We start from the raw sequence: 19,799 nt of genomic DNA, 5'->3' as shown, positions 1-19,799 counted from the left end.
AGAAATTATTTCCAGTATCTTCTCTGACCACAATGGCATGAAACTAGAAATCAACCACAGGAAAAGAAATGAGAAAAAACAGACTACATGGATACTAAATTACATGCTACTAAAAAAAAATGAATGAGTCAATGAGGAAATCAAAAAGGAAATTAAAAAATACCTGAAGACAAATGACAATGAAAACACATCTATTCAAAATCTATGGGATGCTGTAAAAGCAGTGCCTAGAGGGAAGTTCATAGCAATAAAGACCTTCCTCAGAAAAAAAAGAAGAAATCTCATTATCAACAATTTAAACTACCACATCAAAGAATTAGAAAAAGAAGAACAAACAAAACCTCAAGTCAGTGAAAGAAGGAAATCATAAAATTTGGAGAGGAAATCAATAAAATAGAGTTTCAAAAAACAACAGAAAAATCCATAAAATCAAGAGCTGGTTCTTGGAAAGGGTAAACAGAATTGACAAACCTCTAGCCAGACTCACCAAGAAAAAGAGAGAAAGAACTTAAACAAAATAAGAAAAGAGAAAGGAAAAATCTCAACAGAACTGCAGAAATCTAAAAAAAAAAAAAAAAAAGAAGAGAATACAATGAGCAATTATATGTCAACAGATTTGACAACCTAGAAGACATGGACAAATTTCTAGAGACTTACAGTCCACCAAAACTGAAAGAAGAAATAGATCAATTGAACAGACACATCATTAGAAATGAAATTGAATATGTAATAAAAACACCCCCCTACAAACAAAAGTTCAAGACTAGATGGTTTCACAGGTGAATTCTACCAAACATACAAAGAAGAACTTAAACCTATCCTTCTTAAACTTTTCCAAAAGTTTTAAGAAGAAGGAACACTCCCAAAGATGTTCTATGAAGCCACAATCACCCTAAAAACAAAACCAAAGATACTACCAAAAAAAGAAAATTATAGGCCAATATCTTTCATAAATATAGAGTTAAAAATTCTGAACAAAATTTTAGCCAACTGAATACAACAAAATATTAAAAAAATCATACACCATGACCAATTTGGATTCATCCCAAGTTCACAAAAATGGTGCAACATATGAAAATCAATCAATTTCAAACACCACATTAACAAAAGTCAAAAACCATATGATCATCTCAATAAATGAAGAAAAAGCATTTGACAAAATCCCAAATCCATTCATGATAAAAATTCTCAACCAAAGTTGTTATAGAGGGAACATACCTTAACATATAATAAAAGCCATTTTTGACAAACCCATAGCCAGTATAATAATGGAGAAAAGCTGAAAGTCTTCCCACTAAAATCTGGAACAACATAAGTATACCCATTCTCACCCTTTTATTCAACATAGTATTGGAAGTCCTGGCCACAGAAATCAGACAAATGAAAGAAATAAAAGGTATTGAAATTGGACAAAAAGAGTTAAAATTGTCACTCTTTGCAGATGACGCCATCTATCCTATATATAGAAAACTGTTTATATACTATACATAGAAAACCATAAGGACTCCATAGAAAAACTACCTGAACTGATCAATGAATTCAACAAAGTAGCAGGATACAAGATTAACATTCAGAAATTGGTTGCATTTCTATATACTACCAATGAAATATTAGAAAGTGAATATAAAAATACATTATATTTTAAATTCACACCCAAATAATTAAATACCTAGGAATAAACCTGACCAAGGAGGTGAAAGACTTATATGCTGAGAACTATAAAACATTAATCAAGGAAATTAAGGAGGATGCAAAGATATGGAAAGATATTCCATGCTCTGGGACTGGAAGAATTAATATCATTAAAATGGCCATACCAGCAAAAGCAATCTACAGATTCAATGTGATCCCTATCAAATTACACATGACATTTTTCAAAGAACTAGAACAAACAATCCATATATTTATATGGAACTATAAAAGACCCAGAATTGCCAAAGCTATCCTGAGGAACAAGAACGAAGCAGGAGGCCTATCTCTCCCAGACTTCAGGCAACATTACAAAGCTATAGTAAACAAGAATGTGTAGTACTGGTACAACAAGAGACATACAGACCAATGGAACAGAATAGAGAACCAGAAATAAACCCAGACACCTATGGTCAACCAACCTTTGATGAAGGAGGCAAGAATATAAAATGGGAATATAAAACACAGTCTCTTCAGCAAGTGGTGCTGGGAAAACTGGACAGGTGCATGTAAATCAATGAAACTGGAACACACCCTCACACCATGGACAAAAATAAACTCAAAATGGCTTAAAGACTTAAACATAACACAAAACACCATAAAACTACTAGAAGAAAACATAGGCAAAGCATTCTCTGACATCAACTCTAAAAATGTTTTCTTGGGATAGTCTCTCAAGGCAATAGAAATAAAAACAAAATACATCAATGGGACCTAATCTAATTTACAAGCTTTTGAATAGCAAAGGAAACCATAACAAAGACAAAAGCTCCTACAACTCAACAGCAAAAAAATAAACAAACCAATTAAGAAATGGCAGAACACCTGAATAGACATTTCTGCAAAGATGACTTACAGATGGCCAACAGGCACAGGAAAAAATGCTCAACATCACTAATTATCAGAGAAATGCAAATCAAAACTAAAATGAGTACCACTTCACAGCAGTCAGAATGGCCATCATCAGTAAGTCTACAAATAACAAATGCTGGATGATAGGGTGTGGAGAAAAATGAACCCTTCTACACTGTTGGTAGGAATGTAAATTTGTACAACCACTGTGGAAAACGGTATGGAGGTACCCTAGAAAACTAATTATAGAACAACCGTATGATCCAAAAATCCCACTACTGGGCATATATCTGTATAAAATTTTCATTCAAAATGATACATGTATCCACATGTTCATAGAAGCGCTATTTATAATAGCCAAGACATGGAATCAACCTAAATGCCCATCAACAGATGAATGGATTAAAAAGAAGTGGCATATACACGGGATGGAATACTATTCAGCCATAAAAAGAACAAAATAATGCCATTTGCAGCAACATGGATGGGACCAGAGACTCTCATGCTGAGTGAAGTAGATCAGAAAGAGAAAGACAAATGCCATATGATACTACTTATATCTTGAATCTAATATATGGCACAAATGAACCTTTACTCAGAAATGAACGAACTCATGGACTTGGAGAACAGACTTGTGGTTGCCAAGGGTGAAGGTCAGTGAATAGGATGGACTGGAATTTTGGGGTTATTAGATGCAAAGTATTGCATTGGCAGTTGATAAGCAATAAGATTCTGCTGTTTAGCACAAGAAACTATATCTAATCACCTTTGATGGAACATATGATGATAATGTAAGAAAATGTGTGTGTGTGTGTGTGTGTGTATGTATATATATAGGGCACTTTGCTGTACAGAAGAAATTGATAGAACATTATAAATAAACTATGGTAAAAATAAAAAAAATGGGGACTCAATGAATTTGAACTGTGGGCATCAGCTTGTCAAACCCCATGTTATGTTATTATTTAATTTACATAAGCAATCTTACCTACATCTAATTTCTTATTTTAAAAAGTTTTGAAACTATGGAAGAAAAAATATATTTTCATGCAATCTGGAGTAAATATTTCAATGTGTTGATTATTCAGTAATAGAATGTGTAATTTACAGTATAAATAAATATATGCTATTTAAGTGTGGACTTTTCTGTCCACCCCAGCTAGAATATAGGTGAAGCTCTAGGAATGACCCTATAAATCTATGGCAAGTAGGATTACTTAACATCTATGTGTTCCATTCTCTTAACAAATTTGGATTTTTTTGTGGTTGTACTTTGTGAGATGAGGTTTTATAATGGCATTCTTATTGAATCAAATAAAGCCACCTGTGACATCCATTATTGAAAATTAATTTCTTGACTATTAATAAAGATTAGAACAGAAGTAGAGAACAGAAAAATAGAAACTATTAACCACATTAAGAATTGGCTCTTTGAAAAGATTTGTTTCAAAGGACAAATTTCCATCTGGAGTAAACGAGGAAAGCAGAGAAAGGACTCAAATCAACAAATCTGTAAATAAAAAGGAAACATTATGACTCATACCACAGAAATTCAAAGGATCACAAGAGCCGCTCTGAACAATTTTACTCCAACAAACTGGAAAAACCTAGAAGAAATAGAAAAAAAATTAGAAACATATAACTTATTAACACTGAATAAAGATTCAATACTTAACAGACCAATTACCAGAACAGAGATTGAATCAGTAATGAAAAAAATCTCCCAATGAAGAAGGCCAGGACTAGAGGGCTTCACTGGTGAATTTTACCAAATACTGAAGAAGAACTGAGGAGCAGATCAAGATGGCAGATTTGGAGGAAGAGAAGTTCATCTCCTGCAACAAACACGTTAAAAATAACATCTACATGTAGGGAAATTTCACTGAAAGTGAACTGGGGACTGGCAGAAAGGCTATTCAACAACCAAGGCTACAAAGAAATACATATATTGAATCAGGTAGGAAGGGTGGAGAAGCCATCAGGTCAAGACCTTTGCACCTACGATGAGATACAGGAGTGAGTTATTATCAGTTCAGAGATCTGCTCTGGAAGTGGGGGGTTTGAACCACATATTGGGAAACCTGCTCTGGGGTTTGACAATGGAAAGACAATTCACTTTAGCTGGTTTGAAAACCAGTGGGACTTATAGTAGGGCTTTAAGAACTAAAATCTCAAATCATGAACAGCATGCACACATTTTATTACCCTGGGAACAAGGCAAAATAATGCATTTAAACTTCTCGGGGCTCTGGCCAGTTTTCCACTACCACCCCAGCTCATGCCCCAAGGCACTGAGCACACAGGGCCCTATAGCTCTGGATAAGTGTCCCACCAGGGCAAAGGCTGCCATTGTTGAGGATCATGAGCTCTTGTGGGGATGATACTGGCTCAAACTGGGTACTTCATCTGAATTGGGTAAGGATAGCTTTTGTTGGCACTTGCAGAGGTAGTGGGTCAGGAGCTGTGTGAACCTCTGCTAGGCATGCTGGCACCTTTCCAGTGCACACCCCAGCCTCCCCAGATGCCTGTTTCAGCCTCTCCTGCTCCATGACTGCTCCCCTCTGGGACTAAGGTACCATACACAGGAAAAGAGAGAGCCCACACTTGTGGGGGCCAGCATTTACTCAGGCTTGACTCTAAGGGTTTCTGCTCAAGTATATTAGGACCTGATCTCACTTCCCATATGGAAGTGGCAACAACTGAACATGGAAGATGCTCCATTTTACACCTGACTCTGGCTCTAGACATTCCAACTCCTGCCCCATTTTCCACCTGACTCTGGCTCTAGACATTCCAACTCCTGCCCCATTTTCCACCAAGGTGAGAGCTGCCAGAATACTTAGGGGGAAGAGGTAACTTGTGCTCATCTCAGATCCATCTCTCCAACCAAAGCCACTGGGCACATGCTCACTGCATGGGAAGGCTCCAATACAAGGATACTTTATAAAGGATGGGATAGGTAACTTTTTCACCTAATTTCATAAAGTCAGAGAAATATAAGCAAAATGAGAAGACTATGAAACTTACAAATATGAAAGACAAGAAAAAAAAACCCTAAAAGATACCTAGGAATAAATTCAACCAAAAAGGTGAAAGACCTATTGTCTGAAAATTTTAAGACATTGATGAAGAAAAATGAAGACAGCATAAATACAGAGAAAATATTCTGTGTTCATGGATTGGAAGAATATTGGAAGAATAATTTTTTTTAATGCCACACCCAAAGCATACAGAGGTTCCCAGGCTAGGGGTCTAATCAGAGGTACAGCTGCTGGCCTACACCATAGCAATGCCAACCCTGAGCCATGTCTGTGACCTACACCACTGCTCAAAGCAACACTGGATCCTTAACTGAGTGAGGCCAAGGATCAAACCTGCAACTTCATGGTCCCTAGTTGGATTTGTTTCTGCTGTACCACAACAGGAACTCTAAGAATGGACATTTAAAAAAAACATACTACCCAAAGCAATGTACAGATTTAATGCAGTTCCTTTCAAAATACTCTTGGTATATATATTTTTACAGAACTAGATCAAATAATCTTAAAATTTGCATGCAATCACTAAAGACCATAAATAGCCAAAGCAATCATGAGTTTAAAAAAAAAAAAAAGCAAAGCTGCAGTTATCATGCTTCCTGAGTTCAGACTATACTACCAAGCTATAGTAAGCAAAACAGTATGATACTTGGACAAAAATCAACACATAGATCAATGGAACAAAATTAGCCCAGAAATAAACCTGTGCGCATGTGGCCAATTGGCTTATGACAAAGAAGGTAAAAATATACAGTGGAAAATGACAATCACTTCATCTCTTTAATAAGTGGTGCTGGGAAAACTGGACAGCTATGTGTAAAATAATGAAACTGGAACATTTCTCATACCATGTAGAAAAATAAACTTAAAATGGATTAATGACTTAAACATAAGCCCTGAAACCATAAAACTCCTAGAAGAAAACATAGCAGTACACTCATTGAATTAGGCTTAGCAATGTTTTTGTGGCTATTTCACCTCAGCTAAGAAAATAAAAAGTAAAAATAGGAGTTCTTGTTGTGGTGCAATGGAAATGAATTTGACCAGAAACCATGAAATTGTGGGTTCTATCCCTGGCCTTGCCCAGTGGGTTAAGGATCCAGCATTTCCAGAACCGTGGTGTAGGTTGTAGACATGGTTCGGATCTGATATTGCTGTGACTGTGACGTAGGCCAGCAGCTATAGCTTCAATTCAACCCCTAGCCTGGGAACATCCATATGCCACGAATAGAGCCCTAAAAAGCAAAAAAAAAAAAGGTAAAAATAAACAAATGTAACTCATCAAACTACTTAAAATCTTTTGCACAGTGAAAGAAACCATCAGAAAACAAAAAGGCAACCCACTCAATGGTAAAGGCATTGGAAACAGTTATATCTGATAAAGCATTAATATCCAAAATATGTAAAGAACTCATATAATAAAAAGAACAATTAAAAAGTGAACATATGGCCTAAATAGGTAATTTTCCAAAGAAGAAGTACAGTTGGCTAACAGGCACATGAAAATGCTCAATATCACTCATCTCCAAGGAAATAAAACTCAAAACCACAGTGTTAGCTGCATATAAATTGTTGTTAGCACTATCAGAATGGCTATAGTGAAAAAATAAAACAATTAATAAATGTTGGTGGTGTTATGGAGAAAACAGAACACTCCTGCATCATTGGTGGGAATGTAAATTGCTACAGCTACAATGGCAAACCATTTGGATGTCCCCCAACCACCAATTAAAAATAGAACTGCTGTGCAATCCATAAATTCCACTTCTCAAATTTGAAGAAAACAAAACATTAATTTAAAAAGATACATGCACCTTGATGTTCATTGCAACATTGTAATAGCCAAGATATGGACTCAACCTAAGTTTCCATCAACAGATGAATGGATAAAGAAGATGTGATATGTTTACATGCACATGCCACACACACACACATCAGACTATTGCTCAACCATAAAAAAAGAATGCATTTTTTTTTTATTTGTAACAACATGGAAGGACCCAGAGGGCATTATGCTCAGTGAAATAAGTCAGAGAAAGAAAAAAACTGGATGTTATAATATATGAGGAATCCAAAAATTGAAACAAATGACTTTAACAAAATAAGGTGTAAGGATATGTATAATAGTACAGGGAATATAGCCAATATCTTATGATAATTTTTAATGGTGTGTACTCTCTAGAAATATTGAATAATTGTTTTACCCATGAAATATAATACTATAAATCAATTACATGTCAAATAAAGAAGAAAGAAGGAAAAGATAATTAGCAACAATCCTTCTGAAACTCTTCCCAAAGATCTAAAGAGGAGCAACACTCCAAACTCTATTTACAAGGCCCACATTTTTCTGCTATCAAAACTAGGACAGCAGTCTATAAGAAAAGAAAACTATAGGCCAATATCCATGATGAATACAGTGGCAAAATTCTCATTAAAATACTAGCAAACCAAAAGCAGCAGCATATTAATAGGGTCATTTACCAAGACCAAGTGGGATTTATCCCTGAAATGCAAGGATGGTTCAACATGTGCAAAAATCAATGTGGTACATCGCATTAATATAACTAAAGAAAAGAACCATGTGAAACATTCCAATAGATGCATCTCAAAAAGTTCAACATCTTTTCATGATTGATATTTAACCAATTAGGCATGGAAGGAACAGGTCTTGACAAAATAAAGGCCATATGTGATACAAGCCCTCATCTAACATCACATTCAATGTTAAAATGTTTAAAGATTTTCTTCTGTGGTCAATAAGACAAGTGCCCATTCTCGCCCTTCCTATTAAACATGGTATTAGGAGCCCTATAGAGCAATCAGGTTAAAAAGCAATAAAATATATCAGAATTAGAAATGCAAAGGTACAATTGTCTCTATTTTAAGATGTCATGATTTTTTATTTTGGTCTTTTTGTCTTTTTAGGGCCGAACCCACAGCATATGGAGGTTCTCAGGCCAGGGGTCCAATCAGAGCTGTAGCCACTGGCCTACACCACAGCCACAGCCACACCAGATCCAAGCCACATCTGAAAACTACACCACAGCTCATGGCAACACCAGATCCTTAACCCACCAAGCGAGGCCAGGGATTGAACCTGGAACCTCATGGTTCCTAGTCAGATTCGTTAACCACTGCACCAAGGCAGGAACTCCAAAGATGTCATGATTTTATATAGGTGAAATCCTAAATACTCAACCAATCAACTGTTACACCTAATAAATACAGTGAATTTGTAGGCCAAAAAATTAACATACTAAAATCAGTAGCATTTCTATACACTAACAATGAATTTTCTGGGCATAAATAAATTGAACCCCTTTTACAATAGCATCAAAACCATAGGAGGAGAGAGATCTCTCCTCTGAAATCTACAAAACACTTATGTAAGAAATTAGAGAAGATGCCAATAAATGGAAATATATCCCATGTTCAGAGACTGGAAGAATTAATATTTTTTAAATGTCAATACTACTAAAAGCCATCTGTAGATTCAATGCAATTCCTATCACGATTCTGATAGCAGTTTTTACAGAAGTGGAAAAATGTTCCTAAAAGTTATATGGAACCTCAGAAGAATGCAAATAACCAAAAAAATCCTGAGAAAGAACAAAGCAGGTGACATCTCACTTTCTGATTTTGAGCTATACTCTTCAGCTATAGTCATCAAAATAGTATGGCACTGGCATAAAAATAGACAAATAGACCAATGGAATAGAATCAAAAACAGAATAAGTTTGAGGGATATGACAAAGTAATATTTGACAAGGGAACCAAGAATACTCAAAGGGGGGAATAAAACAGTCTCTTAGATAAATGGTTGTGGGATAATATACACATATGGAAATAAAACTAGATCCCCATCTTACACTATCCACAAAAATTCAAAATTAGTTAAAGACTTAAATTTAAGACCTTAAACCATGAAACTCTTAGCAGAAAACACAGGGATAAAGCTCCTTGACATGGTAATGGTATTTTTTTTGGGGGGGGATATAACACAATCAAGAAAATAAACTATTTTTTTTTTTTTTTTTTTTTTTTTTGCTTTTTGGGGCCTCACCCATGGCATGTGGAAGTTCCCAGATTAGGGACTGAATTGGAGCTATGGCTGCAAGACTTCACCACAGCCACAGCAATGTGGGATCTGAGCCACATCTGCAACCTCCACCACAGCTAATGGCAATGCCGGATCCCTGACCCACTGAGCAAGGCCAGAGATTGAACCCACATCCTCATGGATACTAGTCTGATTCATTTATGCTGAGCCACAACAGCAACTCCAAAAAACCATTTTAACTACATCAAGTGAAAAGCTTCTAGACAGCAAAAGAAACCATCAAAAAAGTGAAAAGATAATACAGAATGGGGAAAATATTTGTAAACCTTGTATCTGAGAAGGGGCCAATATATATATAAAGAACTCATAAAATAAATAAATCCTGTAACTCAATAGCATAAAAACAACCCATTAAAATTGGGTCAAGGACCTGAATAGACATTGTTCCAAAGAAAATAATATGAAAACCAATAGGTACATTAAAAGATACTCAACATCACAAGGCATTAGGAAAGTGCACGTTAAAACTGCAATGAATTATCACCTCATGCCTGTTCAAATGGCCATCACCAAAAAAAAACAAGAGATAATAAGTGCTGGCATGGATGTAAGAAAAGGCAACCTTTGAGCACTGCTGGTGGGATTGAAAATTTGTATGACCACCATAGAAAACAGAATGGAGGATCCTCAAAAAATTAAAAAAAGAATTACCACATGATCCAGCAGTTTTACTTCTGGGAATACAGTAAAGGAAATGAAAACTTTAACTCAAAATGGTATCTGCATCCCCATGTTCATAGCATTGTTATCTACGATAGCCAAGGCATGAAAACAAACTAAATGTTCATAGATGGATGAATGGATGAATAAGTTATGGTGTATATTTACAATGTAGTATTATTCATGCATAAAAATGAGAGAATCTTACATTTGCAATGACATAGTTGGACCTTGACAGCATTATAAGTGAAATAAATCAGACAGAGAAAGACAGATACTTTATATGCTCGCATATATGTGGGATCTTAAAAATAAAGGAAACAAAAAGAACATAGAGAAAGAGGTCAGACTTATTACCAGAAGTTGAGGGAGGAGGGAAGAGGCGTTAAAAGAAGATGGTCAAAAGGTACAAACTTCTTTAAGGCCGTCAAGTACTAAGGATGTAAAGTACAACACGATAGCTATGGCACACACTGCTATCTGATATACGGGGAAGTTACCAAGAGAGTAAATCCTAAGAGTTCACATCATTAGGATATCATTTTCCTGCCAGAGGCCAGCTCCGGCGGCCAGGGAGTGTACACTTTCCTGAAGAAGATGGATGGTGTCGGCGGAAATGTACAGCACAGAGACAGCCTCTTTGTTCCTTCTTTCAGGGCGCTGGACTGCTCAAACTTTATTGGCAACAGTGGTCGATTATATAGACAGTTTTTCACTACAGATGACATCCCAGTGTTAAAAGTACATTGGTTAACTATTACATGGTATAGCAGCTATGCATCCTGTTTTAAGATCTCTATCTTAACTAAACTTAGTGAGTACTTTGAAGAGGCCATAGACACAAGAATTTGGCATTCACAAACCTTGTTTGTAGACGGGTGCTTGTCTTCAAAGCGTTATGGCAGGGAGATAGTGTAAGTAAATATAAACCAACTTAACTAGCTATCACTTAAAAGCTTTTAAAAGCAAGGACAAAACTCACAGCTAGGTTTTTTGGATAATACATGTCTAACTTTTATGAACCTCATTAAAGTCCTAACTCTAAAGTTTACTATATAACTAGTTAATATGTAAACACTATGTTTTAACTAAGTTGGATTTAAATAGGGGAAAGTCCTTCAGGATGAAATTCTTATTATATTATTGTTGTAACTTTATTAAATCACAAATCACCACAGGAAAATAAGAATGGAAAATAAGAATAATAAGTAAATAATCAAGAAAGACTGAGGAAAACTGAATAATAAATAAAACAACAGGAAAGACTAGGTCACCAGAGAAACAATCCATGTTCTCCAGCACAAACATGGAAATTGTTTTCCCGGGAAAGCCACAATTCTTCCTCATCAACATCAAAATGAGAGCTGTGTAACCTGAGGCCTGCCCTCGGCCTGTACTGTACAGGCAGGCTTTTATCCTGACCAGAAACCCACCTTAGGCATGTACCGTTCAGGCAGGCTTTTATCCTGTCCAGAGGCCCACCTTTGGCTTGTACCGTTCAGGCAGGCTTTTTATCCTGACCAGAAGCCCAGCTTCGGCTTGTACATTCACGTGAGCTCCCTTCCTTGGTTAGGAACCTACCTTCAAGTTTTTTTTGCCGTCAGGCAAGGTCCTTTTTTCGAGTCTCTGCATCTCCTCGGCTCCCCGCATCTTACCCCTTTCCTTCTTTTTCCTTTTATTTCATCTCTGTGAACTAATGTATTAGCCATACCTATTGTAATCATTTCACAATATGTACAATCAAACCGTCATGCTGTAATGCCATAAATTATACAGTGATGTATGCCAATTGTTTCCAAGTAAAACTGGAAAATAATTTTATTGACAGTTAACCTGTAATTCAAAAGCCAAAGTAAACATAGCCATTGCTCTGAAACATGTTAAAGTCTAAGAGGGGCCTATTTGGTATTTTCGTATAATTGATGAGATGTGAAATTATTTTGCACTAACCCTGGAGGCTAGTCACTAATTTATTCTTTTCAACAGCATATGTAGAGAAACTTTTCATTCTGATTGGGTCTCACTGCCTATTGTATAGTACCTGCTTCCAAAAAAATCTATCCCTGTGTTTGATATTGTTCATGGAATAGCCATGTAGGTTTCTGAGACCTGGTCCTTCCATACCTGGGGAAGAGTCACACAGTGGTCAGCTGATCAAATGGTTTCATGTCATAGCTATCACTTTTCTTAACTTCTGTTAAATTCCTAGAGGAGTCATTTGGAGCAATGGTTTTACAAACAAAATATATTAGAGTTAAAATCATGGTATATGAGGTGTAACCCAAAGACCTATTGCTGGAGAATTCCTCGGATCTCGATACCTCTTTGTCCATACTAGCTGAGTTCTCTGACTCAATTCAGCTATCTAACTAGAGTCTCTTGCTATCTCTCTCTTGAAGCATGTGCACATACACATGTGTGTATATATACATATGTGCATATATTCATATATGTATATATACATTGCCATGTTTCCTTTCCATTCACCATCAACAATGTAAAGCATCCAAAAATTTCCACTTTAGCTGACAGTAAACCTATCTCAGCAAGTTTGGCCTTTTCAAAATTGTTACCAATGAAGTAGACGTTGACCCTAAGGACAGGTCTATCAAGTTTACAGATGTCACTCAACTGAAGGAAGACAAACTATAGTGGATGACAGACACAGCATTTAGAAAACATTGACAGGCAAGAGAGGTGAAATGGATCTAACAAGGTGAAATACAGTATGAATAAACACCAAGTTTTACACTTGGTTCCAAACAACTAACCACACAACTAACCACACAAGACAGGATAGGGTTCAATGAAGTTTTAGTCTACTTATTAGCTTCAATACGGGTCAACATCATGACATAACCAAAGTTAGTAAGAAAGTTAATAATTGAAGTCAGGCTGCATTAAAGTGAGTATGGTGCTTAAAACAAGGTGACCAGGAGTCCCAAATCACTTTCTGTTGGTCAGACCATTACTGAAGAATTATTTTTAGCTCATTCAGCTACCTAATTTGAAAAATGCAGATAAAAATTTCTACTTCACTGAATTATCAGGATTAAACATAGTAATGCATTTAGAAGAGTTAGTAAGTATGAAATGAAATAAGTGTTAAATTGATGGTAGATGATGATAATTATTGAAAATACTCAAAATTGTCAAAGGTGAAAACTCTGAAAAGATTGGGGACTGATCAAAATATTAGAGATGTTTAATACAGCAGTGAGATAATTCAGAGGAGACGTAAGAGCTCTCTTCTCAGAATGAAGAGGAAAAATGTGATAGAAGGGATTGGGAGTTCCCCAATTACCAAGGACGTCAACAAGGATCAATGGAAATAGGAAATAAAAAGTACAATTTTTAATATTCAGAAAGGTACCTAGTTGCATGATTTGAATACTTTCTGTGGTGGTTCTTGAGTTCTTTAAGACTGGAGAGTTTTAAGCACGTGCTTGATGACTTTTGATTATGGTTGCTCTAGAGTAATTGAGTATAGAAAGTTTTGTAATGTGTCCTTTAATGTATATTCTGGCCCTGAGAGTCTTTGGTTTGGTAAATATTCAGCAAAGCAGTTATAATCATAAAAGGTAGGTATCTGTCTCACTTTGTATTATCAGCTCTTCATTATCTGAGGTAAAAATTACTGCAAAAAACAGACACATAAATGAGATGCAGCAAAATGTTCAGTTTTCATGTTTGAGTGCTGTTGACCTTCAAATCTTTATGAGGGTTCAAGGCCATTACTCCAGAAATTGTACTCTACCTATAATTTGGGGAACTGCCTCAAGATGAGAGGTGGCACCTGATAATAGCCCCTTGTAATAAACAACTTATAGGCTATCTTATGTAAGACAGTTATTTTGAGGACAGAAGATCTGGTGGTGCTATTTAGAGAATTGCCACCTCTGTGATACCAGATATTTCATTTAGCCTCTCTGGGCCTCAGTTAATTCTTCTGTAAAAAGGTATGGTCAGGAGTTCCTGTTGTGGCTCAGCAGCTAATAAATCCGCCCAGCATCCATGAGGACGCAGGTCCTATTCCTGGCCCCGCACAGTGGGTTAAGAATCCGGCATTGCCATGATCTGTGGTGTAGGTCACAGACGTAGTTAGGATCCCACATTGCTTTGGCTATGGTGTAGGCCAGTGGCTACAGCTCCTATTGGACCCCTAGTCTGAGAACCTCCATATACTGTGGGTGTGGCCCTAAAAAGAAAAAAAAAAAGTGGGGGTATAGTTAGCCTTCCTTCCACAGTTGAGATGGAGATAAAATGAGATGACTGCATTTGAATATATAAGGTGATATCATTGTGAACTGGGAGAAGTCCAGTGGCATGAGTTTCCACTCAAATGAGTTGACCCTATGCATTTTTAGCTAGTTAATTGTAATTTTACTTAGAAATATGATTTCTAAGAAACATTTAGAAAAAAGTTTCAAAAAATGTATTGACTTCTTTGTTAAATTTAGAAATGTCTCTATTTTCACTTGGGCTGCTCTGCAGTCAGGGCCAGGGAAAAACAGGGTGTGTGTATGTAAATGCACATGTGTGCATCTGTTTTAAACAAAATGAGAGGCGGCCAGAGGAATATTCTAACTCTTAAGAAATCTTACCTATGTGCTCTGAAAAGTGTTCATAAGATTTGGTTTTCATAGTGCAGCTTATTGTTTCTCTAACAATAAAACCTCCTTAACTTCATTTCTGAACAGGATGGGAAGATATTCTGCCGGCGGACAGCTTGTGATTGCCAGAATCCAAGTGCTGACCTTTTCTGTTGCCCAGAGTGTGACACCAGGGTCACAAGTCAATGTTTAGATCAAAATGGACACAAGTTCTATCGAAGTGGAGACAATTGGACTCATAGCTGCCAGCAGTGCCGGTGTCTGGTATGTTGGCTTCCTTTAGAATGCATTATCCCTTATACTCTGGAGGGGTGTACAAACCCAGTTGCCTGTGGGCTTTAGTTTCCTGCTATTTGTGATCAGTGTAGGGAACTGTGGGTCCTGTGACTAATTAAGGAGTGTACTCTCTTCCAGAAGGTATTGAAAATACCATGCAAGACATAATATATTTATAGTACAGATCTGGCCCAAGTTACTTTATAATTGCTACTTTTTAGGAAAACCAGATTAATAAAAATCCCCACATGACAGAAAGCTTTCAAAGCCTTGGCTGGGACTTGTTTCATTTCTTGGGTCATTACAGTTAAAAGCTACAACATGAGAGATAACAGAACATAGAAGAAATATTAGGGATTGATACTGACTCTAGGTCATTGAGACCTAGAATTCAATTCTGGTTCTCCCATATCCTAGCTCTGTGTGATTAACTTGGGCAAGTCCTGGCATTTCACTGAACTTTCTTTTCTTTAATGTACACAAGTGGATGAGCACCTATTTTGTTGGGCTATTATGAAGATCAGAGATGTGCATGAAAGGCAAAGACAGTACTTAATATATAGAAGGTACTTAATACACAATAGTTATTTTTGTTAATACTTCCCAGTTGAAAAATTTTAGGTGCTAAACCTTCCTATATAAAAGTGAAGCTTATTTTGTAGTAAGGATACTGATGGTCCTTTGAGAAAGTCCAGAGCAAACACTTAATTTCTGGACCTGGTTCTTTCTGTTTCAAATTATACCACAAAGATTCCTAATGTTGCAAGACTATAAGACACATTATCATGGTGAATATGATGTTCTATCTGCGAGGAACTCGCAGCTAGAGGAGCTAAATCATAACTGAGTCAAGCTGTAATGGAAACTGTTATCTGTGTTCGATAGTTTAACATTGCTGAAATTAATGGTTCAGCCTATGGATACTGTATAATAAAGCAAGCATTTATAGAAATTGTGTTGTAAATTTCTATTGGATTTTTCTAAAGTCACCAGGTAAGTGTGCAGATAATCTTAACAGAATAAATCCTTCTTAATCACTCCTAATACTAAGGAGATTAACTTGGATATATTCAGATCACAGCCATCTTTTTACATTTCCCATCCAAGGGCAGACAAACCCAACACAACTGCAGAATTAACTTCCGTATCAGGTTGGAAAATTGTATTTCTCTTTGAAGAATCCCATCCTCTGACACTCAAAAGAATTGGTATTAATTTTAGACATGAAATTTTCATAGAATTTCAAAAGAGTATTCTTTCCCATCCCCAGCCCCTAAGGTTAGTATTTCTTGGGAAAAACAAGCTGTTGAACACATAGCTTAATAATGACTTAAAAATAATGTGGTTATATTTAATAAACATTTATCAAGAGTAGCATGTGCCAGACTCTGGATGCTGTAACAGTGAGGTTGGCAGATATGGTCCCTCACAAAGCTGACTGAATAATTAGACATGATTTTACATAAATTATAATGAATCATAACAGAAGAGGCTGCATAGGGATATTGATCTATGGGCAGCTCAGTGGAGCCACAGTTGCTAGGTTCTGGAATACATGGAGGCTCCATCTGAACTGTAACACCTCACTACATGTTAGTGATTTGCCACTAGACACATGTTATATTAAAACTATTCTGAAATGATTCTCCTGGTATCGCTCAACCTCAATTTTAAATTTTCTCTAAGCACCTAAGTGCATGACGTTGTTAAAACAGTACAGTGGTTAAGGTCCCCCTTTGACCTTAAGAGAATAAATTTCTCTTTATACACTAGCCCAGCACCTTACCATGTATTTGTTCATTCGATTAGCCTTTATTGACCAAAACTGTGCTAAGCATCAGGGAGATAAAAGAACAAGCCAAAGCCTGATAAATATGAGAAGGATCATAAGTATCATGATAAAAAATAATCATGAGTTGCTACTGGCACACAGAGATGGGTCCTAACTCTTTCTGAGACTGCAATATGGACAGTCAGCAAAGCAGCCTGGAGGAGGCAGTTTCTGTAGTAGTTCAAGAAGGAAGCACATCAATACTCATAATGATGCTCAAGTAAGAAGTCAATAAGGACAGTGATGGAGAGTTCTGAGAATTTACCCTTCTGGGACTGTGGCAACAGGTCTGTGCATAAGGTCAATGATAAGGCACTTTTGGCTTTCTCTCCACAGGATGGAGAAGTAGATTGCTGGCCACTCACCTGCCCTACTTTGAGCTGTGAGTACACAACCATCTTGGAAGGGGAATGTTGTCCCCGCTGTGTCAGTGACCCCTGCCTGGCTGACAACATTGCCTATGACATCAGAAAAACTTGCTTGGACAGCTATGGCCTTTCGAGGCTTAGTGGCTCAGTATGGACAATGACTGGATCGCCCTGCACAACCTGCAAATGCAAGGTAATTGGGTGTCCTGAGGAAACTAGGCCTTGTCAATTGCCACAGAACCCCTGCAAGAGGTGCACTCCTGAGGTTTCTGAATGCACAAGTTCCCAGGGGCATGGTGGAAATGCAGGCAGGCATTCTCTTCTCACCAGAGGTTAATCTGTCTGATTGGATTGTAGCTGTACTGTGAATAAAGGCAAATTCCAAATGAACATAGAATAAAATTGTCCTCTCTCTTTAAATAACAGAATTTAAATAGTTGACAGCAGTCCCAATTATGGCTGATTTAAGCTATTTTGACCTGCATATTAGAAAGACATAAGATTTTTCATCCTGGAAATTTTTACAACCTCTTTCGTGAAACTGTCAGTGTTAGAAGAAAGTGCTCTGTGAAGCTATGAGGCTGTTTTCTTTGTTTAATTATCATAGTAACTAATGCAGGGGGCTTGAAGCTTCTGCTGCAGGATTTAATTAATTATGATTATTTTCATTTCAAAGGAGTTCCCATGATGTATCCTCTTATGTGTTTAATATCAAAAACTGACCCCTTCCCCCCTTCGAAGCTTATGAAAAGCTACAACTGTAGTCGACTTGAAGCAAGAGTTAGGCAGGGTGAAATTTCTGCCAAAACATCTTCTTGACATTCCCAGAATTAAGCATGTTAAAAGTATTAGTCCATTTGATTCTATCAAATCCTGGCTCAGCTTCAGCCATCAGTGGAAAGATCCCATCCTGTCTTTTTATGCTGTTATAAATGTGGGTTCCTTTCTCTTTCCTGAAAAGTACCATCTTAAGATTCAGCCCCAGTAGGAAGAGGATAACATCAAACTTCGTATAGCAAAAAAGTCATAGTCCCATTACACCTTGAGCCCAGCAAATGAAATGACCAGGAGATGTGGAGACCTGTGTTACTTAGTATTATTTCAACAAGGTCAGATTCGAGATTCATTTAGGAGGATTATAAAGGTATATTTACAGTAATGCATGTAATTGATTTTTCATGAAGTTTCAGCAATTCTCTGCACAGTCACCATGAGAGAGTCTATATTTATCCCTAATATGCCCACCTTTCCAGAAGCCATTTTGGAGTTGTTTTCTGGGTTCTTGTGGGTACTTTTGATTAGTATTATTAATGGCAATTTATCTTTCCGGGGTTTATTTTTGGAAAGAATCTCACATAGAGACAGTGAACAACTTGGAAATGCAGAGGAGGAGTCTCAAACATGGTTTGAGTTCAGATAGGGGTGTGGGAAGTTGCACGCCAGCAGAACCCCGCTGGAGGAACCGTGAAGGGTCTCATAAGTTTTTCCTTCCTTCTCACTCCTTCTCTGGCATTTTTCTATTAATTTTTATAGCATTTATGGCATTGGTATAAAACTGTAAATAGTTGTTTTGAATATAAAAGTGGACACTACCTATTGATCTATTGACATTTATAGTCTATGTCTCATCTGCTAATGCTTGTGTCTTGATGCACAGAATGGAACTGTCTGCTGTTCTGTGGATTTGGAGTGTCTTCAAAATAATTGAAATATTTATAATGGACTCATCATCGTGGGAGAAAATGGACAAAATAACCATCTAACATGATAAAGAACAAGAGTTGGTATTTTGTTTTAACCACAGACAATTACCAAAGTTTCCATCGGAGGAAGGTGATTGGAGTTGCCTTTTTGGACCTAACACATTGCTCATTCTTACTAACCTAGTCTAGGTGACCTAGAGTGCAGTGCATTTAAGTCTACGGTTGTTAAAAAAAAAGTTTCCCGTGTTGTAAATCACTGTTTCCCTTATCGGATCATTTGCAAACACATTTAAATGATCTCATGGTAAATGTTACTGTATTTTTTTTTATTTTGTGTACTAACCTAATAGAGACTTGGCTCCTTTTATTTATTTTTTCTGGATTTTTGAATCAAATTCTACAAATAAAGTTGCCTGTTGTGATTTTGTCCCATCTACTGAATATTTAGTTTGAGATCCCTGTAAAATGTATTGATAAATATATGTATATAGAGCTTAATTGCATCTTTCTTAAACTGTTGAACACTCTTAGATCCCCATTCAGCCTAAACCAGCTGAAAGCAATTATGTTAAAGAGGGGAAAACCACAAACATAATTAAATTATTATTTTAAAAAGAACTTTCTCTTCCCTCTTGCACACAAAATG

General features: G+C 36.7%; 1 protein-coding gene across 4 annotated transcripts in view; it reads left to right on the top strand.

Moving 5' to 3' along the window:
* The window catches only part of NELL1 (neural EGFL like 1), a 945,441-nt gene extending 925,866 nt beyond the window's left edge, over nt 1-19,575 (top strand). For all 4 annotated transcript variants that reach the window (XM_021085298.1, XM_021085297.1, XM_021085300.1 and 1 more), the window contains 3 exons: nt 15,063-15,239; nt 17,419-17,643; nt 19,108-19,575. In XM_021085298.1, the coding sequence (XP_020940957.1) occupies nt 15,063-15,239; nt 17,419-17,643; nt 19,108-19,158 (453 nt within the window). In that variant the 3' untranslated portion in view covers nt 19,159-19,575. The remainder of the gene's footprint in view (nt 1-15,062; nt 15,240-17,418; nt 17,644-19,107) is intronic.

This window comes from Sus scrofa, chromosome 2 (genome assembly GCF_000003025.6).
Source record: "Sus scrofa isolate TJ Tabasco breed Duroc chromosome 2, Sscrofa11.1, whole genome shotgun sequence".
NCBI lineage: Eukaryota > Metazoa > Chordata > Mammalia > Artiodactyla > Suidae > Sus > Sus scrofa.
This window is presented reverse-complemented; position numbering and strand designations above follow the sequence as displayed.